Raw genomic sequence first — 22,314 nt, forward strand, 5'->3', positions numbered from 1 at the left:
AAATACAAAAGACGTATTTTTTGTTATGAAATTTAATTAGTTTGTTAGGAGAGATTTTCTCATAACATAGGTTAGGTTACTCTTTTAACTGGACATTTATGCAACCTCCCCTCATCACGCTATGCAATGTTATACTTACATTGAAGAAAACCATACCCATTAATTATATCTGTTTAAAGAGTCCAGCCATGGGCAAAAGCCAACTTTTGCCCACAATGACCAATTAGCATATCCAGTAGCTTAGGCTAATCTTTTCATAAATAGGTTAATCTTTCAAAGACAATTAGTTTTTGTTTTGAAATTCAGTTAGTTTGCTAGGAGAGATTTTTCCATAACATAGGTTAATCTTTTAAACATTTAATCAGCCTCACCTCACCAACCTATGCAACATAGTGCTGACATTGAAGAAAGACATACAAATTGAATATTATTTCACATACCAGCCCCTTCCATTAATTGCCCCCCCTATCCGCTTTTCTGTTCTTGGGAGGAAAAACATTGAAGCGGTATGGTAAAATATTTCTAATATTATGAATTACTTTTACCATCTAAATGACTAACGAAGTGTAGCAAGAACCTCTCTTCCTGTCTACCTAGAATCTCAACAAGAAAACCAGAGTGCAGAGTAGACATCCCTCACATTTTATAATTTTCCCTAGCTCTGATCATCCTACAATTCCTTCACCCCAAAGAGAGAAATTCCAAGGACTAGAGCTGCTTCTTTCGTAAGTCACTTATTCACTTCATTACCAAAGTCATAATGCGGGTATCAGATTCAATGGATGAAAACAACAGATCAGGAAAAAACTCAATTTAAGGGCTGATTTGATCTTTATTCCCAAGATGAAGGGAAATTTTTTTGAACAGTGGACTTGCAAAACTGCAATATTGTGACACTGCACTGTACAGACTGGAACGCAGCATACAAAAGAGGTATTGCATGCAAGCATCCACTATTTCTGCCTGATCAAACAGCTTCAGCTCTCATAATACGACACACTGAATTCAAGCCTGAGCGTCTTCCTTTGAAGAGCATACCAGGCCTCCCTTTTTTGAGAAACAATGTAAACCCCGACTGCTACTGTTTCAAAAGAGCTGAGTATCACACTGCTTGTGCTGGAACAGACCTTAACTAAGGCTGCCCTGCCTGGAATTAAAAGAACCGACAAACATGCTACCTGAAGTTTGATTGTCCTTTTCTGACTTAACAGTCTTCTTTTCTTGTGAATCTCATTGATGAGCGTAATTTCATACAAAGATCACACTCTTCACAAACTTGAAATGGACAGCTCAATGTCCTTCCTAGTTGGTTTTATGACAGCTGTATCTCTCATTCCCAAGTGAGAGGACTACAATACTTGAAACTAATCTTCAACAAATCACTTAACAAAAGGTGATGCACCAGAATTCTGCATGGTCTTACTTAAAGATCTTAATGCAAACATAAGCTCGTAGGCAGCAAGACTGCAGGATGCAGCTTGAACTGGTGTTAGAAGATCAAGCAGCACTCTCAATGTGTGCAGGCGGAGATTGTCAGCTTTGTTGAGTAGTGTCAGCAATTGAGAAACTTTCACATCTACTAGTTGTTTGAAGTTCGACAGATCACAACAATCTGTGTTTGCTTCTCCGAGTTGCAGTGCAGTCAGCGTACTTTGTTCAACCAAAAGCATCTGTAAATACAAATGTACCAAATTCAGAAACAAGATGAAAAAAACAATCAAAACAAGAACCATGTCAATAGTCATCATTAATCATTTGGCATCATTAATCACATAGCCTGAACAAATGGGATGCATTAAAAACCCATATAAAATGATATAGGTGAATGCATGATATCCTAAGAGGTCAGATTGCTTATGGTTTCTGACCCACCTGCAAAGAAACATCATAAATCGCATTAAAACGCTTAAGAAACTCCATGATTTGCTAGGCCACCATCACAGGAATCTGGTATTACCAATATTATATGCCTGCTACTTTGCTGTGTTGGAGAAGTCACCTCTCCATTTCATCACTGGCTATAGCAACTGTGATTCCTTAGCATCCAGCCTCCGTCCTCTACTATTTCTACCTCACCATCAAAGCTTCTTTCACAGGAGCGCACGGCTGGGAGGCAGTGCCATCTATTGTATCTCATCTACAGTAATTAAAATTTTGATTCTCCATACTATCTGGTTTTCTCTCTTACGTACGAGATCCTATCATCTGTTGAGCACATACTTGTATTATTTTCTTACAGAGTAGAGAGAAAGTGTAGAGGTACAGTTAGATCATACAAGTCAAAGGTTGGAGGAGGAGGAGGCATTTTCTAGAGGGAGGAGAGAGTTTGGGGATCAATGTTGGAGAGGAGGAGGAGGCATGTGGAAGAAGGGATTGTCGCAATAGTGAGAGGAGGAGGAGGAGAGAGATTGGGGAGGAGAGAGGAGGAAGGGAGGGAGGTGGGAAGCGGGAGGGAGGAGGGAGGGAGACAAAATTATAATTTTGAATTTTAAAATTTTGAATGTGAAAGGTGTAATAAGTGTAAGAGATCCTTGCCCACCTAAATTTATTTTCTCATGAAGAGAACACTTGACTTTTATCAAGCTTTATGTTGACACCTTCTAGTCATCATAAAGACTTGGCCATATGGTCAAAATGTTTATAGGCCTTGTGAGTGTGTAGATACCATCTTGTGTGTGTGTGTTGTGTTTGTGTGTCTGTGTGTGTGTGAGAGAAAGAGAGAGAGAGAGAGAGAGAGAGAGAGAGAGAGAGACTTTGGTATGGGGAGAGTGGGAGCGATACCACCATGTGGTAAAATATGTTATTTGAAAATTAATTTACTAACTAAGAGCTCTCATTTTATTTCTTAGGAGTCATGGGTGAAGAAATATGCTGTTAAGCTATGGTCAATTTGATGGTTAACCATGAATTTGTGGCTATGGGGAAGGTACATGGAATAAACCCATCTGACACATGCCATGGGGAACTTCTTGGTTTTGGATGTCTATTGCTATCAGTGGAGAAATGTCTCAGTAGTATTGTGCTTTTGCCATGGGGGAGGTGGAGTTGGATCTATTAGGGATGCCACATGGGCAGCACATTGGCTGCCATGTGGGCAGCATCATGTGGGCAGCATACAGACAGTAAAACATGAAAGCATGAGGGTGCCACATGGGCAGCACACTCAAGAGAAGTATCTGACTGAAAAAAGACACCTGCAACCAGGTCGGAGCATCAGGAGCACATGGAACCCTGCCGGAGAATGCCATGTGGCATGTCCAGGAGTGCAGCAGGTGTATGGCCTGTTTATGGGCTTGGATCTGGCCCGGGACACGTGATGCAATGGTACGGGTCTGTACAGAAGCATACAACAGGCTGTACGGAGCTGCAGCAGGTGGCAGGCCAGGAAAAGGTCCAGGCAGATGGCAGGATATCAGGAGCCAGGAGGCACTCTCCACAGGTATTTGCAGCAGGTTCGGCATGGAATGGGCTGAATCTGGCCAGGGATATCCAGGGCCTGGTCGGGTATGAACCAGCCCTGGTTGAGGCTGGTAAAGGCCAGCCAACCAGGGTCGGGGGGCAGCCAGCCAAGTCGGTTGGGACAGACCAGGGGTCGGCCATATGGAGCCCTGCTGGTCAGCTGGCTGGGTCGGTCTGCTTAGCCCTCAGATATCAAGTCCCTTGGCTGTCTTCTAGAGTACAAGAGTCAGAAGGAGCTTGGGCCTCACCATTGGCTGCACATCAAGACAACAAGGAGGTCAAATCTTCTAAGCATTCACTGCCTCGAGGTAGCTTTCTGGGAGGGATGCTTGGAGGTGTGTTTGTAGGGCACGGTATCAAGGCCTACCTAAGCTCATAGGGAGCACGGAGGCCGAGTGTTTTCACTATTGGTTGTGCATAGGGTTATGGGTAGCTCTCACATCAATGCCAGGATTGGAGCCTGTTTTCCACTGTGGTTGTATTGTACTCAATGCATGTGTGGTTTAACATCTCCTCCCTCTTCACCAAAAGCACTAGCAAAGCAAAAGACGATGTGCTACAAGATGTGAGATTCCTCTCAAGCACTTGCTATGCTACTTCTTCCCCTTCCACCTTAGTAAGGCAATTTGGAGCTTTATTAATTCGCTGGCTACTGCTCCAAGGTAGTGGCATGGTCCAGAGACACCTAATGTCATCCTGCTTCAACAACATGTATCCACTTGCTTGGTACTATTTCTTTTTGTTTTTCAATAGTATGCTTATTAAGAAATGAAATGTTTTCCTACTGTTCAGTTACGGACAATGGGGACTAGGTCTAGCATTTGAGGGTGGACCCCCTTGCTTGGGGTTATGGGCATTAGTGACCCACAAGAGTGATGGCCTCTCTTTGAGAGGGACATCTGGCAACCACACCCCACCTGAGTACCCAAACATGGGACCAATCAAATGCACAGATTGCATACCGACCTAGGAACCATTCAAGAGAATGTTCCCTGAGCTTTGGGTGTGGGCCTGGCAGCATGCCAAGAGTAATGGAGATACAAGATAAGACGACAAACAAATGAGCTCAGTATGGCTCAATTATGACCTTAGAGTATGTCAATAGATAGTCCAAGCTGTTAGGAACCCATGGGTGCCATCAGAATTGAATTCTGACAGCTTTGAAATTTTTAGGGTTTTTGGGAGTGACACGTGGCAGCTGACACGTGGCAGGCTGACACGTGGAATCTGAGCTGGCAGGTCAGTCCACCTGTCCCACACATGTGGCAGCATGCATGGCAAGTGGCAGGGCATGCAGGCCAAGTGTTTGGCCCCAAATCTGGTAGATTTGGGGCAAATTGTGGGCTGTCCTCTTTGGGACTGCAGCCCACCAAAAATCTAAGACAAGTGTCCACCTTCCACTCTAGGCTAGGAGGGGGGTTGAGCCTATAAAAGAAGGCCTCTCCCTTTCATTCCTCACATGAAAAATTCGTCACTTTTCTTCTCCCTCCTTTTGGATGATGCAGCAGAACCTCTCCAGCTCCTTGGGTGCAACCAGCTTCTCCCCAGGCCATTCTCTCACCTCAGCAGCACTTTCTCTCTCTACAGTAGCACATTCTCTCTCTACAGTTCCAGCCCCTCCTCTTCAGAAATCTGCCCCCTCTCAGCTCTTCTAGAACAGCAGCAGCATCCTCTCTCCTTCTCCTAGCCTGGAGCAGCCACAGCCCCGTTCTCTCTCCTGCTGCAGTCTTTCTCTCTCTACTGCAGAATTTCTCTCTCTACTGTTCCAGCCCCTTCCCCTTGCAGAAATCTGCCTTTCTGTGCACCTCTGGAACATGCAGGAACATCATAACAGTGAGCCCCCTTTTTGCTACTACTAAAAGAGGACAAAACACAGTCTAATTAAAGTATATAATGAAGCAAAACAAATTTCAACCACCGTGCTGGTTTAGGACAGTCACAATTTCTATCACCGGGTTGGTTTAGGACACGTTTAGGACAGTCAACCATCGGGCTGGTTTAGAACACGTTTAGGATAGTCAATTTCAACCACAGGGATGGTTTAGGACACTCTCACAATTTCAACCATTGGTTTAGCCTAACAATCTCAACTTCACATATTAAACAATAACAAGTATATTGCTTTTCATTTTTGAATTTCATCATTAGAAAATAACAATATATTGCTTTTCATTTCTGAATTTCTACAGCTATCACTCCATAAAAGCTCTCTCTCTCTAGCCTACAGGCTGTTTTTCTAAGCTGTTCTCATTCCAGCCCCATTTCCACACTCTCCTCACCCAAGGTAGCTTCAGAGGCATCAAGGACTTCATCTACAAAAGGGTTGAGTCGCGAAGGGAGCCTGTATTGTCAAGTTTATCTCATTTACAGCACTATTTCATGTTGTTTCTACTATCTTTCTAGAAACTAGTGCTTGTCTCTAATGTTGGATGTAAGTGGTGATTGTTGCAGGCTTCTTCCTTGTGGATTGGGCAAGCCAAGAGTTGAAACCTGAGCTTGAAGTCCTCCTTTTTGTTGTCTACCTTGCACATATGCGCTCGAGTCTTGTATCTAGGTCCTAGGTTTTCACTGAGTTCATCAGTTTGGAAGGTGCATTGCACCTTGGTCTTGTATCTCCATTTTCAAGAATAAAGTGAGCCTGGATAAGGGGGGGGGGGCCGTCTTGGCCCCTCAATCATATTGCATTTTCCAATGATGTCACTTTGTGTTTAAGCTATATAAGTCTTAATTCCAGCTTAATTGCAAACTCTTAAGTTCAAGTATGTGCGTTTGGCAACTCGCAATCATCTCATTCAAACGCCTCTGCAAAATCCGGTGTCTGAATTGATAGAAAGCACCGAGTAGTTTACATTGGTATCAGAGCTTAGGCAGTGGTCCTGTACTCTGTGCTTTCTCTTGTTGAGTCTCTCCTTCATTGAGTCATCTTGTCATCATGGCAGCCAATGGACCTGACCCTCCTGCTAACCTGCATGAGTTGAGTGCTCTCTTGGCAAACATTGCTCAACAGGTTCAAGTGCTGGAAAGCAGCCAAGCAGAAACTCATGACATAGGGCCCCAATCCCAAGGAAGAGGCCGTGCGGACAAAACTCCAACAAGGAGGGAAGATCATCCTCTTCTTCCCCTCCTCGAGGTAGACGGCGTCATCGGAGTCCATCTCCTTCGAGACGTGCACGGAGACGAAGGTATGCAAAGCATAAGGTACCTCTTGGAGATAAGCTCTTCAAGTTTACCAAGTACAAGGGAGAGGACAAGCCCGAGGTCTTGCTGGCCTGGATCCGAGACCTCGAGTATTTCTTTGAGGGGGACGAGTACGAAGACAAGGCGAAGATCCGGTTTGCCGTCCTGCACATGCAAGACCGTGCTTCACTCTGGTGGGCAACTATGATCAACACTGGATAGCAAGCCCACACCTGGAAGCACTTCAAGAAGAACTTGATGAGGCACTTCCTGCCTAAGGAGTTTAAGAGAGATACAATGGTGCAGTGGGACATCCTCCGCCAACCCCAAGAAGAGAAAGTCAGTGAGTATGTTGATCGTTTATGGGATACTTTGTTAAAAGTTCAAGCATTCAGTAGGAAGGATAAAAAAGAGCAGCAAAGGAAGTTCTTTGCTGGCCTACGGTATATCGTTCAGCATGAGGTGGACATTGCCACTCCTACTTCTCTCGAAGACACCATCAACATCGCCTTGAAGGTGGAGAAGAAACATTGAAGGTGGAGAAGAAACAATCTTTCTCCAACAAGCGGAAGTCCCAGGGAACCTCTTCCAAGGAACAAAAGGATAAGGAGATAGCAAAGGATGCACCAAAAGAGCAAAAGTCAGCCAGCCAGCCTCCTTCGAAGAAAGCAGCCCGCACTTTCAGCTCATTGTCTCCACAACAGAAGCAAAAGTATTACTCCGAAGGGCGGTGTTTCAAGTGTGGCGATCGAGGCCACAACTTCTACGAATGCCCTCAAGCTGCCAAAAACAGCAGCAACAAAGAAGCAGCCCTCAAAAAGCCAGTTTTGGTAGTTAACAAGGTGGAAGCACCTCCAAAAAAGGGAGCTGTAAACGACACCCATAGTTTGTTGAAAACATGGGGTCAGGTAAAGGATCAATCCGCTTTATTTTTGTTCGATAGTGGAGCTACTCACAACTTTATTTGTCATGAGATAGCACAGAACTTGGGGATAGCCCCAGAGGATAAAGAGAAGCCTTGGAGGCAACTGCAACCTTCAAGAACCAAGAAGAGAAGGTGTACCCCATCATCGGCAAGCTTGGGATACACATCCAAGGGTACTTGGATATCTACCCTTCATGGTGGCACCACTTCAAGGATCAGATGTAATTCTCGGCATGCCTTGGCATAAGCAAGTCAACCCCCGAATCGATTATGTGAAGAATATTCTAACCCTCCAACATAAGGGTAGAGATGTGAGCATTACAACGGGAGTTTCAGGAAACACCATTCCTATGCCATTCAAAAGGCACAGGAGAAACAAAGAGCAGCTGCAAATAAAAGACGGAGGGCGTTTGCAGTGAAAGAAGGCCAATGGGTCTTATTGAAATTTGAGAAAGCCCGATTAAAAACCAAAGTGGGCAAAAAGTGCACCTACTTCAAGCTATCCTTTCGATATTATGGTCCTTTTCAGGTGTTGCAGGTAATAAATGATGTCTCAGTCTGATTGAGACTTCCAGAGCATTGGAAGATCCACAATGTCTTCCACGTAAGCTTGGTGAAACCCTTCATTGGGGAACCACCTCAAGAGCCCACACTGGACGATGCACCTGAAGTAGAGGACACTGAGATCTTGTTGATCCCAGAGCAAATTATTTTGCATAACTTCACTACGGGACGTCGAGGCACGACTCGCAAAATGTACCTTTTGAAGTTCAGAGGGCTCCCATCCACCGATGCCCAATGGGTGGACAGAGCTACATTTCAGGGGTGTCCTTAAATCCTGGATGCTTATGAGGAAGCATTTCAGTTGCGGACAACCGAATGAAAGACGGAGGGAATGTCATCCTGCTTCAACAACATGTATCCACTTGCTTGGTACTATTTCTTTTTGTTTTTCAATAGTATGCTTATTAAGAAATGAAATGTTTTCCTACTGTTCAGTTACGCACAATGGGGACTAGGTCTAGCATTTGAGGGTGGACCCCCTTGCTTGGGGTTATGGGCATTAGTGACCCACAAGAGTGATGGCCTCTCTTTGAGACGGACATCTGGAAACCACACCCCACTTGAGTACCCAAACATGGGACCAATCAAATGCACACATTGCATACCGACCTAGGAACCATTCAAGAGAATGTCCCCTGAGCTTTGGGTGTGGGCCTCGCAGCATGCCAAGAGTAATGGAGATACAAGATAAGACGATAAACAAATGAGCTCAATATGGCTCAATTATGACCTTAGAGTATGTCAATAGATAGTCCAAGCTGTTAGGAACCCGTGGGTGCGATCAGAATTGAATTCTGACAACTTTGAAATTTTTAGGGTTTTTGGGAGTGACACGTGGCAGTTGACACGTGGCAGACTGCTGCCACATGGAATCTGAGCTGGCAGGTCAGTCCACCTGTCCCACACATGTGGCAGCATGCATGGCAAGTGGCAGGGCATGCAGGCCAAGTGTTTGGCCCCAAATCTGGTAGATTTGGGGCAAATTGTGGGGGCTGTCCTCTCTGGGACTGCAGCCCACCAAAAATCTGGGACAAGTGTCCACCTTCCACTCTAGGCCTAGGAGGGGGGTTGAGCCTATAAAAGAAGGCCTCTCCCTTTCATTCCTCACATGAAAAATTCGTCACTTTTCTTCTCCCTCCTTTTGGATGATGCAGCAGAACCTCTCCAGCTCCTTGGGTGCAGCCAGCTTCTCCCCAGGCCATTCTCTCACCTCAGCAGCACTTTCTCTCTCTACAGTAGCACATTCTCTCTCTACAGTTCCAGCCCCTCCTCTTCAGAAATCTGCCCCCTCTCAGCTCTTCTAGAACAGCAGCAGCATCCTCTCTCCTTCTCCTAGCCTGGAGCAGCCACAGCCCCGTTCTCTCTCCTGCTGCAGTCTTTCTCTCTCTACTGCAGAATTTCTCTCTCTACTGTTCCAGCCCCTTCCCCTTGCAGAAATCTGCCTTTCTGTGCACCTCTGGAACAGCAGCAGCTCCTCTCTTACATCCCCTCCCTTGGGATCAGCATTGGCACTCTCTCTCTACAGCTATCACTCCATAAAAGCTCTCTCTCTCTAGCCTACAGGCTGTTTTTCTAAGCTGTTCTCATTCCAGCCCCATTTCCACACTCTCCTCACCCAAGGTAGCTTCAGAGGCATCAAGGACTTCATCTACAAAAGGGTTGAGTCGCGAAGGGAGCCTGTATTGTCAAGTTTATCTCATTTACAGCACTATTTCATGTTGTTTCTACTATCTTTCTAGAAACTAGTGCTTGTCTCTAATGTTGGATGTAAGTGGTGATTGTTGCAGGCTTCTTCCTTGTGGATTGGGCAAGCCAAGAGTTGAAACCTGAGCTTGAAGTCCTCCTTTTTGTTGTCTACCTTGCACATATGCTCGAGTCTTGTATCTAGGTCCTAGGTTTTCACTGAGTTCATCAGTTTGAAAGGTGCATTGCACCTTGGTCTCGTATCTCCATTTTCAAGAATAAAGTGAGCCTGGATAAGGGGGCGGGGCCGTCTTGGCCCCTCAATCATATTGCATTTTCCAATGATGTCACTTTGTGTTTAAGCTGTATAAGTCTTAATTCCAGCTTAATTGCAAACTCTTAAGTTCAAGTATATGTGTTTGGCAACTCGCAATCATCTCATTCAAACGCCTCTGCAAAATCCGTTGTCTAAATTGATAGAAAGCACCGAGTAGTTTACACCTAATGAGGCATATCAGCAAATGCGTCAGCATACATGCTGCATGTCAACATCCACCACAAGGTGACTAATGTATGCATGTTGATTAAACAACTGCAATGCATCTTTGAAAGAAAAAAAAACTGCGATGCAAGAGGGCACTGTGTTTCCTGGTTCTCTAGCCAACTGCCTTGCTGAGTGTTTTTGGTGCTACAAGAACCTGCAACACTATACCTTACCTTTAAGCCAGAAAAGAACAGCCTTGACATTCAAATCCACAAAAAAGCTACTAAAGATTTCATCCAATTGCATCCCATTACATTGTCAATAGGCCCCGTACTCAAGGCGAACAAACATCCTGCAAATGAGTAATCATCTTCATCGGATCCATTGATCAACACAACACAGCCACGCTGTTCACTTCAAATCTCATCCCATGGTCAATTGACTGCAAGTTCCCCTCCCGGCAAAGGTCTTTGTGATGATCAAACTATGGGTGCTTGTCAGAGTCGTGGAGTTTAGCATAAGCCCAATCAATATTCCACTGATTGCACTTAAGATCAAATCCACAGAGAATGCATTCGTGACAAGATTAGAACATAATCAAAAATAGATCACCACACAAGATTACAATACGGCTCAATGGGCTGTAAATGAGGCCATTTCTCCTCACTAGGATTCGTTGCCAAAACCATTCCACACAAAGGGATTCATGATTTATGAGTTTTGGAAAAAATTTATCAAGACCCTCACTCAAAGAGTTCGACTAATACAACTAAGTATAAGAGGTATGGTTATAATGCTTTTCCGTAATGACCAATCATAGAATCTAAAAGAGTGATCCCAAAAAGTGTTCAAAGCTTCTTCAACATCCAAGAGGATGTCAAGTAAAAAAGCATCAAGGGTTATAATCTTCTCTTAGCTATCTGCGACAAACCTAGGACCAGTTCGAATCAAATATCCAGAAAGCAAAGCCACAAGGCTAGATCTACAATGAACTGAAATCTACAATAGCAAATCATTCAAAACCTTGCTACGTTGTTATCCAACACTTGAGTGAGAAAATAGGTTAGGACAAGTATCAGAGGACAAATCTATGGAAAAAGGACTAACGAAAAGGTCTCCCAGTCAAATCGTAATAAAAAGCAAAGATTCCAAAGGAGGTAGGTCCCAAAATAGTCAATGACTAAGCAAGGAAAAGGTAAGTCTGCCCCAAAACGTCTGTTGGGAGCAGACAAGATGAAATTTGATGGAGTTTGGAGTCATATGCACTCCTGGAAGCAAGTCGCAATTTCCAGATGATGAATCTAGATATTGCCAAATAACAACCTAAAGCACAAATTGTTAATGATTTGCTATGTGAGAACACTGCAAGGAGCACGCACTAGAGCAAACAATTGGAATTTAAAGCAGCATGTGGGGAGATACAGTAGGATCATGATTCAGCCTCTCACTCTCTCACCCATACCAAATGCACACGTAAACTAACCAAAAAAGGCAACTACTTGCTGGTATAGAATGGGTTGAGCTAGAATGGCTTTAGGGTTTTGGTAATCCCAAACTACTGTTCCACATTCAAACCATGAGGATCATTCCATGCATGTAATGGCATAACACCACGGTGCTCAACTAATGCAACTCCGAAAACACGCCATGAGCACATCGCAAAGGGCCGAATAGTAACCCTATCCTCCTCGAACTTTTAAAATTGCCCTACATCCTCAACAATTTCCATCTCCCCACCACCATCAACGGTTACATGACAGCTCTAAATCATGTAGAGCTTATATGTCATCATGTTCCACTACTTGCATACTTATGCTTAGGACTCCATTTCTTGCTACATTCGAAGTAGTTGTGCATGAGGGCTTTAGAATACTTTCACATCTTTTATTTTCCTGATATAGAATACTATTATGCCAAATCTTAACTCCAATGCTTTGTGAGGCTTTGCATAATTTTCTGTCCCGGGGACGTGAACTTCATTGTGCACCTAAACCCCTGGACATTTTGGCTACAAGGGATTGGCCTAGACGAAGCGCCAACTTCCTACAAGTCCCTAGATTAGTTCGAAGTGCACCCACTAGGCCCAAATGCTAGGTCAAGGCAAAGATAAGAGGGGTCTAAATATTGGGCCCAAGGAAAACCAATGTTGCATTGCTAAAAGAGGGTTAGAGCTTTAATGTGGGGGCAAACCAACATTGTCATTGGTAAGGAGGGTTAGGGGCTTTAATGAGCCACGTGGAATCCCCCAAGATGGATGGTAATGCATGCTTATCACGCCTCTTCCTCTATCTCACGTCACCTATTTGGGGGTCTCCTCCTCTCTCTCTAGCTTGGCACACATCCTAAGGCACCTGTATGCTGTTGTACGGCCTTCATAAATGTTGTACGGGCTCTCTTATTTGCTGTGCGTACCTATTAATTGCTGTACAGATTCCATAAGCCTACTGTACGGCCAGTTTCTCGTTTCCCAAGGCTTCTTATGCTGTTGTACAACCTGCTTGCAAGTTGCACCCTCATCGAGGCTCTCTTGCTGCTGCACGCATCCCAGGATAGATTTCTCTATTGTACGGTCCTGCTGGGCACTCATTTCAAGGCTTTTCATCTGCTAAACGAGTTCCTGTTGTCCCCCTACCCTGTGAATCTGCTAACCCCTGGAGGTATTCCAACTTGGAACAGAGCACCTGGGAGCTGGTTGAAGGCATCTAGGGCTGGTTCAATTCCATTTGCTGCTGTTCTTTTAACTCCATTGCGGATTGAGGGTCATCTGTGCTTGCTGGGAGCCTGGACAGAGGGCAAGGGCGAGGGTAGAGCTCGCCCCTCTTCCATGGACAGCGGGTACAGTTGTTCTAACTCTCCTTTTGACTTCATTTGTCATTTTTGAGCTTGTTCTTGCTCTTTTGGTTGTTCAAGTGTCTCCCCTGGCCACTTGAGCATTTCTAGGACTTGTGGAATGCAATACCACTCACAATTGGACACACATAGTGGAAACACTTGGCAATTGGGTGCTAGTATGCACAGGAATTGGATGCAGGTTGTTGCCAATGATTGGCTTGGACAGTGGAATTGCCAATGAAGCAAAGTACAAGGGTGTCACCCTTGTGGGATGGAATCTTTCTCTCATGCTTTTCTCTGAACATGCAAGTTGGTTTCTAGGTCTAGGGATGTGTGTCAGCTTTGGACAGCAAGGTTTCAGTGTATGGAATTCACTATTAGTTTGTACATGAAGGATCTCGTTCTGTATTCCGGTCAGCTGTATGTAGGCCATCTCCTCGTGGTTCTAGTGATGCCCTATAGCCCATGGTATGTGCCTTGTAGGCATAAATATAGGCACTTGTAGTGTTAGTGCCTTTTAGGCCACATAGGACACTAAGTCCTATGTGACACCTAGGACACTTAGTCCTAGGTCTGATACAATTACTTTGTACTCTCTATTTTCATTATCCTAGTTTTGACGTGACGGCAAACTCTATCGACTCTTTGTACCTTGCTCTCTCTCTCTTTCTATTCATCGATCCTACACTACAGTTGGACAGCGAAGGATTCACAATGCACAATAGCCTAAGCAGAGATGTGTGTCTAAGGCTAGTTGTTGAAAACAGCTCCTAGTTGTGTGCATACTTTCAGTGCCCGTGATGCCGGACAGTGCCTAGTCTGTTTATGTGGATTCTTGGATGTCAGCTTGTCAGAGAACATTTGCTGGTTTGGATGTCAACTACTCACAGAATTTTTTTGCTTATGGTTGCCAGTTTGGCCATGGATTATGCACTTGGATATGTGCTGGATTTTTGGATGCCTTGTGCTAAGGAATTATGCATTGAGGCTGGATGCCTTTGTAAGCCAGAGATTGGCTTGTGTTGCAAGTTCTTGAATGCCTGACAGGATAAGATTCAGATGGCTGGTTTTGGATAGTGACCTTGTTGTATGTTTGCCTTCTGAATAAATTACAGAAATATCGAAAGGGGCGCCAATGATTTTGGGGCCAATATGGTGTTGCACTCAGGGGCAATCTAGCTCTTGAATATTGTTTCAGTATGTGCTTGACTTTGCTGGAACAATTTCTAAGTGGCTGTAATTGAAATGTATGCAAGTTAGTTATGGTTTACTGCCCCGGTTACAAGCCATAATGTTGGATATTTGGGACTTCAAGCAGTGGCACCCTCCTCTCATGCCATGCAAGCAAGGCCTCGAAAAATATAAAATACAAAGTAAATGGTTAGTATACCAAACGGCCTTGTTTTTGGTCATGGTCCAGTTTCGTCAGTGTCACATTTGTTTACCCTGGGGTGGAGGTGGTACTCATTTAAACATGGAGCGTGGTTAATTGAAGGCGGGCTCGCAACTGTGACACGTGCAATTTGAGATGATTAAGCCCATATAAATATGGGACATTGTGCGATCCTTGAATATAAAGAAGGCGTCAAATCCTCCTCAGACATCTCCTAGGCCTTTCTGGGAGACTGCCGACGCATGAGCGGCGGAGGCGGGGGGATTAGGAACCCCCACACTCAGCACCCCCTTGACACATGGCAGCCTCTGTTTGGTTGCAAACATAGCTACTATGACATTTCTGCCATTGGTGTATGTCGATCACAACACAAACTTTCTGTCAACACTCTGGATGTGAAGGGCAGATTCAGCGATGACGAACGCTAGCACTTAAGGAGGAAACAAATCAATAAATAGCCCACATTGTCTTCATTCAAGCCACAACTGGCTATCAAGACTGCGCATACTAGAACGTTTCATTTTACTTTGTCCCAAACGAGAATTTGTAAGCAAATTAGTTTTGAAAAGATAGATCATAGGGCAACACAGAACTTAAAATAGAAAGTATTTATCACAATGAAGTATACCGCAAGCATGAGAACTTCACCGGCTAAAATTCGTCGGTCCCCGAACACAGGAAATAGTTTAAATGAATTCAAACACACAACCAAACTCATCCTCTAAAAACTAGAACAAATGGCTCAGATTCAACCTCGTCACAGTTACCCACTCAAAGTACTGTGAGAATCTGGATACTACAGCAATGCATCTGCAAAAGAACAATTTGAACTATTGGCTCCTTGTACAATCCATGATGCATTATCCTTCAATTCAACGTGAACTGGCATTGCCTATACTACTAAGAGTAAACACTGTAACAAATGGTGCACTTTCGATCTCATGACAGTTACCCACTAAACTCCTCTGAAAGAATCTGGATACTAGAGCAATGCTTCTGCAAAAGCCCACGCTGCAATCCATGATGCATTATCCTTCACTTTGCCAGTTATGCTGCATTGAAAGAGCTCAGAAAAGCAGGTATCCATTATACTACAACCACGTATCCCAGAGGATCACCCGCAGCAGCTCCTACAAACTGATAAAAGTACATGACACAACATTACTCTTCTTGATTCACTGGATGTGTTCAGAAATACACCTGTCTTACAATACAACCTTGTGAGCTTAACCAATGCATACATAACCTCATCTTTTTTGACAAAGTATACCTAAAATCCCCAGAGAAACGCTACTGAAACAACAAACGGAGAAATTAAGAGAGCGAGAACCTGAGTAAGTGGAACATAACATTTGTCCAGCATGTAGTGACAGTCACATTCAATAGATTAACCAGTAAGCTATGTACTTATATAAGTCAACGGCTCTTTCACATCAGCTACAATATAACGCTTGTGAAAGACAGCCAACTATAAAACATCTTGGATTTTCCCTTGGTTCATAGTGACAATCTCTCTATTCTGTGTATTTAAAACGAGAATTTACCTGGAGTGTGGCCATTTCACATCAGCTACAAAATAACGCTGGTAGCTGATGTGAAAGACAACAACCAACTATAAAACATCTTGGATTTTTCCTTGGTTCATAGTTACAATCTCTCTATTCTGTGTATTTAAAACGAAAATTTACCTGGAGTGTGGCCAACTGTTGAGATAGATCAGACTCTGCTTGATGAGTATGTTTTTGTAATGCACTCAAACCCGACAGCTGTTTTTCTGAAAGCAAACTTGACTCAGGCACGCCTTGATTCAGTTCCTGCGTCTGTTTTCCTGCTTCCTGAATATCCAACCCCATAGTCGAATACACAAGAACAACAGCTGAAGTGGGTCTCCATCTGCCCATCCACATAAATGCGATCTCTAACGGAGAGCATCGGTAACCTGCGTTATTAAGCGCTCATTAGAGGAACGCTGGCAGGGGATCTCATTAAAAGTTCAAAACCAGCTTCAAGGCAGGTATCAAGAGATGAGATCGTTGAAGGATACGTTCCTAACGAGCTCAAGGTCTGTCAAAAAGCTATTCAACATTTTCCTATAGAACAAAATTTCTACTGTTTTGCTACCCAACTGAACGAGAGACAGGAAACTTTACGTACCTGAAATGATGGAGAGGGCTTCGTCAATGGTAGACACATTGAGGTATGCACTGTACAAGTTAAGGCAATCGGTTAGAACTGTGTGCAACTCAGATTCAGGCAAATTCGCTCGGATTGCAGAGCGAAATTGGGAAACGTAAGATTCCCAAGTACTCCACCAGTTATTTCGGTGCGAGGAGGGATTGCAAGGGAATCTAAGGCTCTCAGAATTGGCCATGTATGGCTCCTACGGTCGCAAAAAGCTCCGAAGAAGAATTTGAAAGTCAATGTCGGTGAGCATCCTGCGTCTCTTCGCGCTCTCTTTCTCTGCTTGATGAAGAGAATTCCGTGATGCAGATTTCTGCCACTGAAGCTGCTTTTTTCAAAACTTCATCATTGTCGGCCGGATTGCCCCAACTCCAGAGAACCTCGAAAACTCGCTTTCCAGCAACTGCACTGCAATGGGGTCCTGACCTCGCGACAGGGGCCGACTTCAAAGGCACATCGCATCCGTTTGTTGCAGAGTTCAAATCGTGGGCAGCAGGAAGAGAGGAGCTTGGTGGGGAGGGGGGCAGAGTACCGCAGGATTGTTGCAGCGCTCTCTCTCTCTCTCTCTCTCTCTCTCTCTCTCTCTCTCGCTCTCTCTCTCTGTCTCTCTGCTATCTCGGGGAGGATGGTTGCATTGCGCGCGCGCTCTCTCTCTCTCTCTCTCTCTCACTGTGTGCTCTATCTCTCTCACTCACTCTGTGCTCTCTCTCTCTCTCCAACGTGCAAATTGCAAACTTCTTCTCTCTCTCTCTCTCTCTCTCTCTCTCTCTCACTCTCTCTCTCTTCTCTCAATCTCTCTCTCTCGCGCGGGCTGTGCAACAAGCAAATTGCAAGCTTCTTGTGCGCTCTCTCTCTCTCTCTCTACTGTGTTGCAATATGCAAATCGCAATCTCTCTCTCTCTCAGTCCGTCTGCGCCTTACGTACGTGGCTGGAGCTCGATCCAGTCAGTCGCTGCGCCCTCGAATGAATTCTGGCGGGATTGGGGGGGGGAGGGGAGGAAGGGCCTGGAAGATGCCAGGAAGTTCGGAACCTGGGGTTGTCTCTGTGGTGTCCAAACGAAGAGGGAAAGGGGAAAAGGCCTGGTTTGGAAGCCGGGGGGGAGGAACCGTGAAACGAGCCGCTTTCAACTTGAAGACCGAGGAGGCATCCACTTATCATGAGGGAGGCCGTGCCAAGTTGCCGCAAGAGGCCAAGTCTCTGGCAACAACCGAGAGCGTGCTGCTGCTGCTGTTGCCCACTTGCAAAATTCCGCGACAGCTTGCAGATTGGGCAAGTTGCATGAGATGCATCGATGATCGGATTGCGAGAAGAAGAAGAAGAAGAAAAGCGAGAAAGATCATCTCATCTAAACGTGAAGGTTTTTTGCAGCTATGCATACACAGAGCAAACATCAATCACATGCTCCATATATCCCCCTCATCTTCTTCTTCTTCTTCTTCTTCTTCTTCTTCTTCCCCATCGCCATAGCCAGATCAAAAGCTCTCCCACTGGAAAGCTTTGCCACAGTCCTTGCTTCCATTGCTTTTTCTTCTGCTTCTTCCCATGGAAAGCTTTGCCACATTCCATGCTTCCATTGCTTCTTCTTCCCCCCTCCTTCCCCCTCCTTTTCGCTCCAATCGCCCCTCCACCCTCCCCAGCCACACCCTTCGCCACATCAAAGCTCCCGTGCACGCCCATGCTTCCTCGCACCAATTTTTACCTTCTCCAGCCAGCCGCACCATTCGCCACATCCCGCCGTTCCCATCCAAAGCTTTGCCCACTTGCATCCACCACCCTCGCAAGTGGCCTCTTCTGCAGCATCCCCGCGCAAGTGGCCTCCATCCTCCCCTCCGGCCCCCTTCCCAACTCGCCTCCATCCCCAGCATCTCGTTCTTCGCATCTCCATCACCTTGTCCCATACTCTCGCCCTCCCATTCTCTCTCTCTCTCTGCCTGCCTGCTTGGGTCGCACGCCGTTTTTTCTTCGCCTCGCCCTCCATCCATCCCTCTTGCTTTTCCTCCCGTGTCGCCACATCCCTTGACTGATTTGGGTTCTTGCTCTCATCCGCTCTGCCGCCTTGCGTCCTTCTCATTTTTGCCCCAACGATTGCCCGCTACCTTCCCCGCCACACCCATGAAGCGATTCTCTCTCTGTCCCCCGTAATCGATTGTCAAAGAGCCAGCTCTCCATCAAGCCAATCATCCAGAAGCCAAGATTGAGTGCGGGACACGCTAATATCAGTTGGGCAAGCGACCATTCCGTCTTTGCTTCTCGGCACTCGCCGGCTGTGAGCATCGTCCCGGCTCCCTCGTCGCACGCTCGCCCCCTCCCCCTGGACAAGCGCCACAGTCGCCATAGATGCTCGCATCCCTTTCCCCTTCTCCAAACGCGTCGCCACAGATGCACGCATCCCGTCAGTTCCCGTTCTCTTTGATGCGAACTCAAAGGTGCAGCAAAGAGGAAAGGGAGGTGAGATCAATCGTGTAACATGTGATGTGCTGCAAGCCAGCATAAGGGCATTCTATGGAGTTGCAAGGCACTCCGAAAAAGCGAGAGGGTTGCAAGAAGAAAGCAGGAAGAGCATGCTCGGTGTGATGCTCGTTGCGAAGGGATGGAAGAAGTCGAGAGTACAAGGGAATTTTGTTCACCACAATGGAAGGGAAACGTGTCACTCCCTTTGCTTGCCATGACATTTGGCCTTTCCCCACGTTCACCATCACCTTGCCTTCCAGCTCAGCATCTGATTTGGCATCCTCGTCATCATCAGCACATCCGTCCCCATTGGCGTCGTGAATGTTGTGTGGCGTATGCCACATGGCAGACTCAGAGGGCATTGTGTCGCGCCTTCCTCCTTTGCTCTCTTTCACTTTTGGTCGATTACCATGTTGCTCTCTTCTCAGTCGTCGGCACGATACAAATCTACCAATCAATTCTACTTCAGGGTCCCACAAATTACAAAACCATTATTGGGCGGCCAGTGGACGGTGAGCAAACGAGTGGGCACCTAATTTTGTAAACCCACAATGGGCAGCTATTGTGTAACGATGTGCGCCCATTCAAGGCTTCCCAGGACTCTTTTTGGGTGCCTACATGTTGGGATGTACTTAGGCACCCTTTTGTGTACACAATCAACTCACCCCTTATGTCATCAGTGGGAAATACAATAGAATTGCACAAAGTTCACAACAACCGGTGGTGACCAGACTTTGATAGAGAAGTTCGCCGTTGTGTGGTGTTTACACCTATCGAGCAACAACTCTTGATAGAGCCTTTTTTTTCGTGTCCAGAGCTCACCAAGTCCTTTGATTGGTGCTATTGCGCTCGACCAACCCTCCTTCCCTCCGCGTGGAGAACTCCTACACAAATGAGTTCATTCCACTCCAATGGACACCCCGTGTTTTAAGTCTAGCGTCCAGGTGATGCGAAATGCCTCCCCTTGGTTCGCCCCTCACTAGCTCCCACAAATATACTTTACAATTTGGAGATGTGATGTCATCTCATTCTACAGGTGTATCCAAGTGGTAGTAGACCATGGATATATACCAGGAAACGGTCCAAGGATATGGAGCGATGTTGATGGTGATGGTCCATGTGGATGGGCCATGTGCACTCCTAAGATTTATATATGGAGACCATGGGTATATATTGGTGGAAACAGTCCAAGGATATGGAATGGTGTTGATGGTGATGGTCCATGGGGATGGGCCATATGCCCTCTGGGACTTACATTAATTAGAGTTGGTCTAGGTGGACTTGGGTGTGAAGCTTGTGTGATTTGTGAGGTCCCTAATAAAATGTATCATGTGGGTTTACTCTTTCCCACACTTCCTCCTTTTGTATCCACACTCTTGCCTTTTGATATATTCGTTGTTGTCATAGTGGAGAATGCTTGAGTGCATGAAGACGATTGTGTGCTGGCAAATGCACGCATGCTAGAGATGCTTGTGCAATGAAGATGCCTACGTGCTGAAGAATGCCCGAGTGCAAAAAAAAACATTTGTCATGGTTTCACAGCAAAAACAAGGAGAGAGTTTTTCCCTCAAAAAAATGTCAGTAATTGCGTGTCCTAATTCTGACACATTTCCTACCCATGACATAAGCCCATAAGCAACTCAAGGGTTATATGAGCCATAAGCCTTGCAAAGGAGCAATTTCCCTTGTGAAAATCTACAACACCAATGTTTAAACTTTGCTAATTTTTTAGTCAATCTCCAATCTCAACCAGCATATTGCAACATCATAACATACATGAGTTTGATGCTTGAGCAAGAAACAATCCACTGTGGCAACCTCATCTTGTGAAGCTGAGGACATGTGGGGGGGTGGATTCTAAGGGATGAAAATAAAATCTCGAATAAGCTAAGACTCAAGATCTTTCACCTATATATCCGTACATTGATTTTCAACTCACTGAACTCTGGTCCTCTTTTGCCAAGAGTAAAGCTGTCTAAGAATACCCAAGTGTTCCAACAATTAGTAAAAATATCATTCCTTGCCCATGCACATATATGCTCTTAGGCGCCTCTCCACAATGGTGTTAGTGGCAATAGTAGACAGGCATAGGCAGGGATGAGGAGCGGGACAATGATGTGCAATTCATATTTCCAGTCCATGTGCAATTCATATTTCCAATCCAAAGTATATGTTATCATGAAGGCAAGTGTGATCCTCTAAACCCCTATGCTCTGAGCCCTTTTGCACCCCTAATAGTATGGTTTGGGCAGTTGTCACTTGCCCCCTAACCTAAGCCTGCCACTTAGAGACGCTCTTGGAGGGCTTCTCCTAATGGTATTACTCTAGCAAAGCTAAGAAACAAGCTCCTAGCAACCTTGAAGCAAGCGATGTCCCCAAATGGATGGGCATCACAACTCTCGATTAGCCAATGCTAGCAAGGCTAGATGGGAATCCATTCTCTAGGCATAAATAGGCAGGCTATTATGGATGGATCCAATAAGACTAAGAATTATATACCATAGAACATTGACTCCTACACAAAGCACCCCTCTGCATTGCATCCCTTTGGCCATGCCTTTTGTCACACAAGCCCATGTAGCATCTTCCTACCATGTCCCAAGAACATACATCCAGTTTGTACAATCCTTGCTCCACCTCATTCACTTAGTTGGTAACACAATGCAGAATACGAGAGAGAGAGAGAGAGAGAGATGGACTATTGGGATTTGCAGTGGGAGTTACAAAGTTAGAGCATGTATCACTGGTTGACAGTGTTTGGGGAGCATGGACACTAACAGTGTGAGTGCACAAGAACATAAGAGCAACATGAACCACATGTGGATATAGAAACCTATGGGAGTACAAAAGAAGATAATGTCATTTTACAACCCCCCTTGACATTGTTTGTATGTCTCCTATCCCCAAGCCATGTCGATGTCATGTGAAAAGAGGCATTAACAGGCTTTTAGTGAAGATATCGGCCACATTGTCCTCAGTGGAATAATATGTGAGGTCGATGAAGTCATTTGTAATACAATCCCACACATAATGATAGTGATTCTCAATGTGTTTCATGCGAGCATGAAATACAGGATTGTTTCCAATAGCAATGGAACTTAGGCTGCCACAAAAGATCTGAGTTATGTCACCATCCTGAGCATGATGCAAGTCATGTAGAAGTT

The 22,314-nt window shown here is 45.2% G+C and overlaps 1 protein-coding gene across 2 annotated transcripts; it reads right to left on the bottom strand.

Moving 5' to 3' along the window:
* Window positions 1-871: 871 nt before the first annotated feature.
* Window positions 872-17,458, bottom strand: LOC147895307 (bZIP transcription factor TGA10-like). 2 transcript variants are annotated; one of them, XM_087383826.1, is made up of 3 exons: window positions 16,672-17,458; window positions 16,206-16,456; window positions 872-1,670 (listed from the first exon to the last, which is right to left on the bottom strand). In XM_087383826.1, the coding sequence occupies exons 1-3, from the start codon at window positions 16,886-16,888 to the stop codon at window positions 1,380-1,382; spliced, it is 759 nt and encodes a 252-aa protein (XP_087239952.1). In that variant the 5' UTR covers window positions 16,889-17,458; the 3' UTR covers window positions 872-1,379. The 2 variants fall into 2 exon arrangements, with proteins under 2 accessions (XP_087239952.1, XP_087239953.1); XM_087383827.1 differs by lacking the exon at window positions 872-1,670 and adding an exon at window positions 15,325-15,654.
* Window positions 17,459-22,314: the final 4,856 nt, after the last annotated feature.

The sequence above is a fragment of the Dipteris shenzhenensis genome, chromosome 13, assembly GCF_047967505.1.
Source record: "Dipteris shenzhenensis isolate YYH24624 ecotype China chromosome 13, Dip_SZ_1.0, whole genome shotgun sequence".
Taxonomy (NCBI): Eukaryota; Viridiplantae; Streptophyta; class Polypodiopsida; order Gleicheniales; family Dipteridaceae; genus Dipteris; species Dipteris shenzhenensis.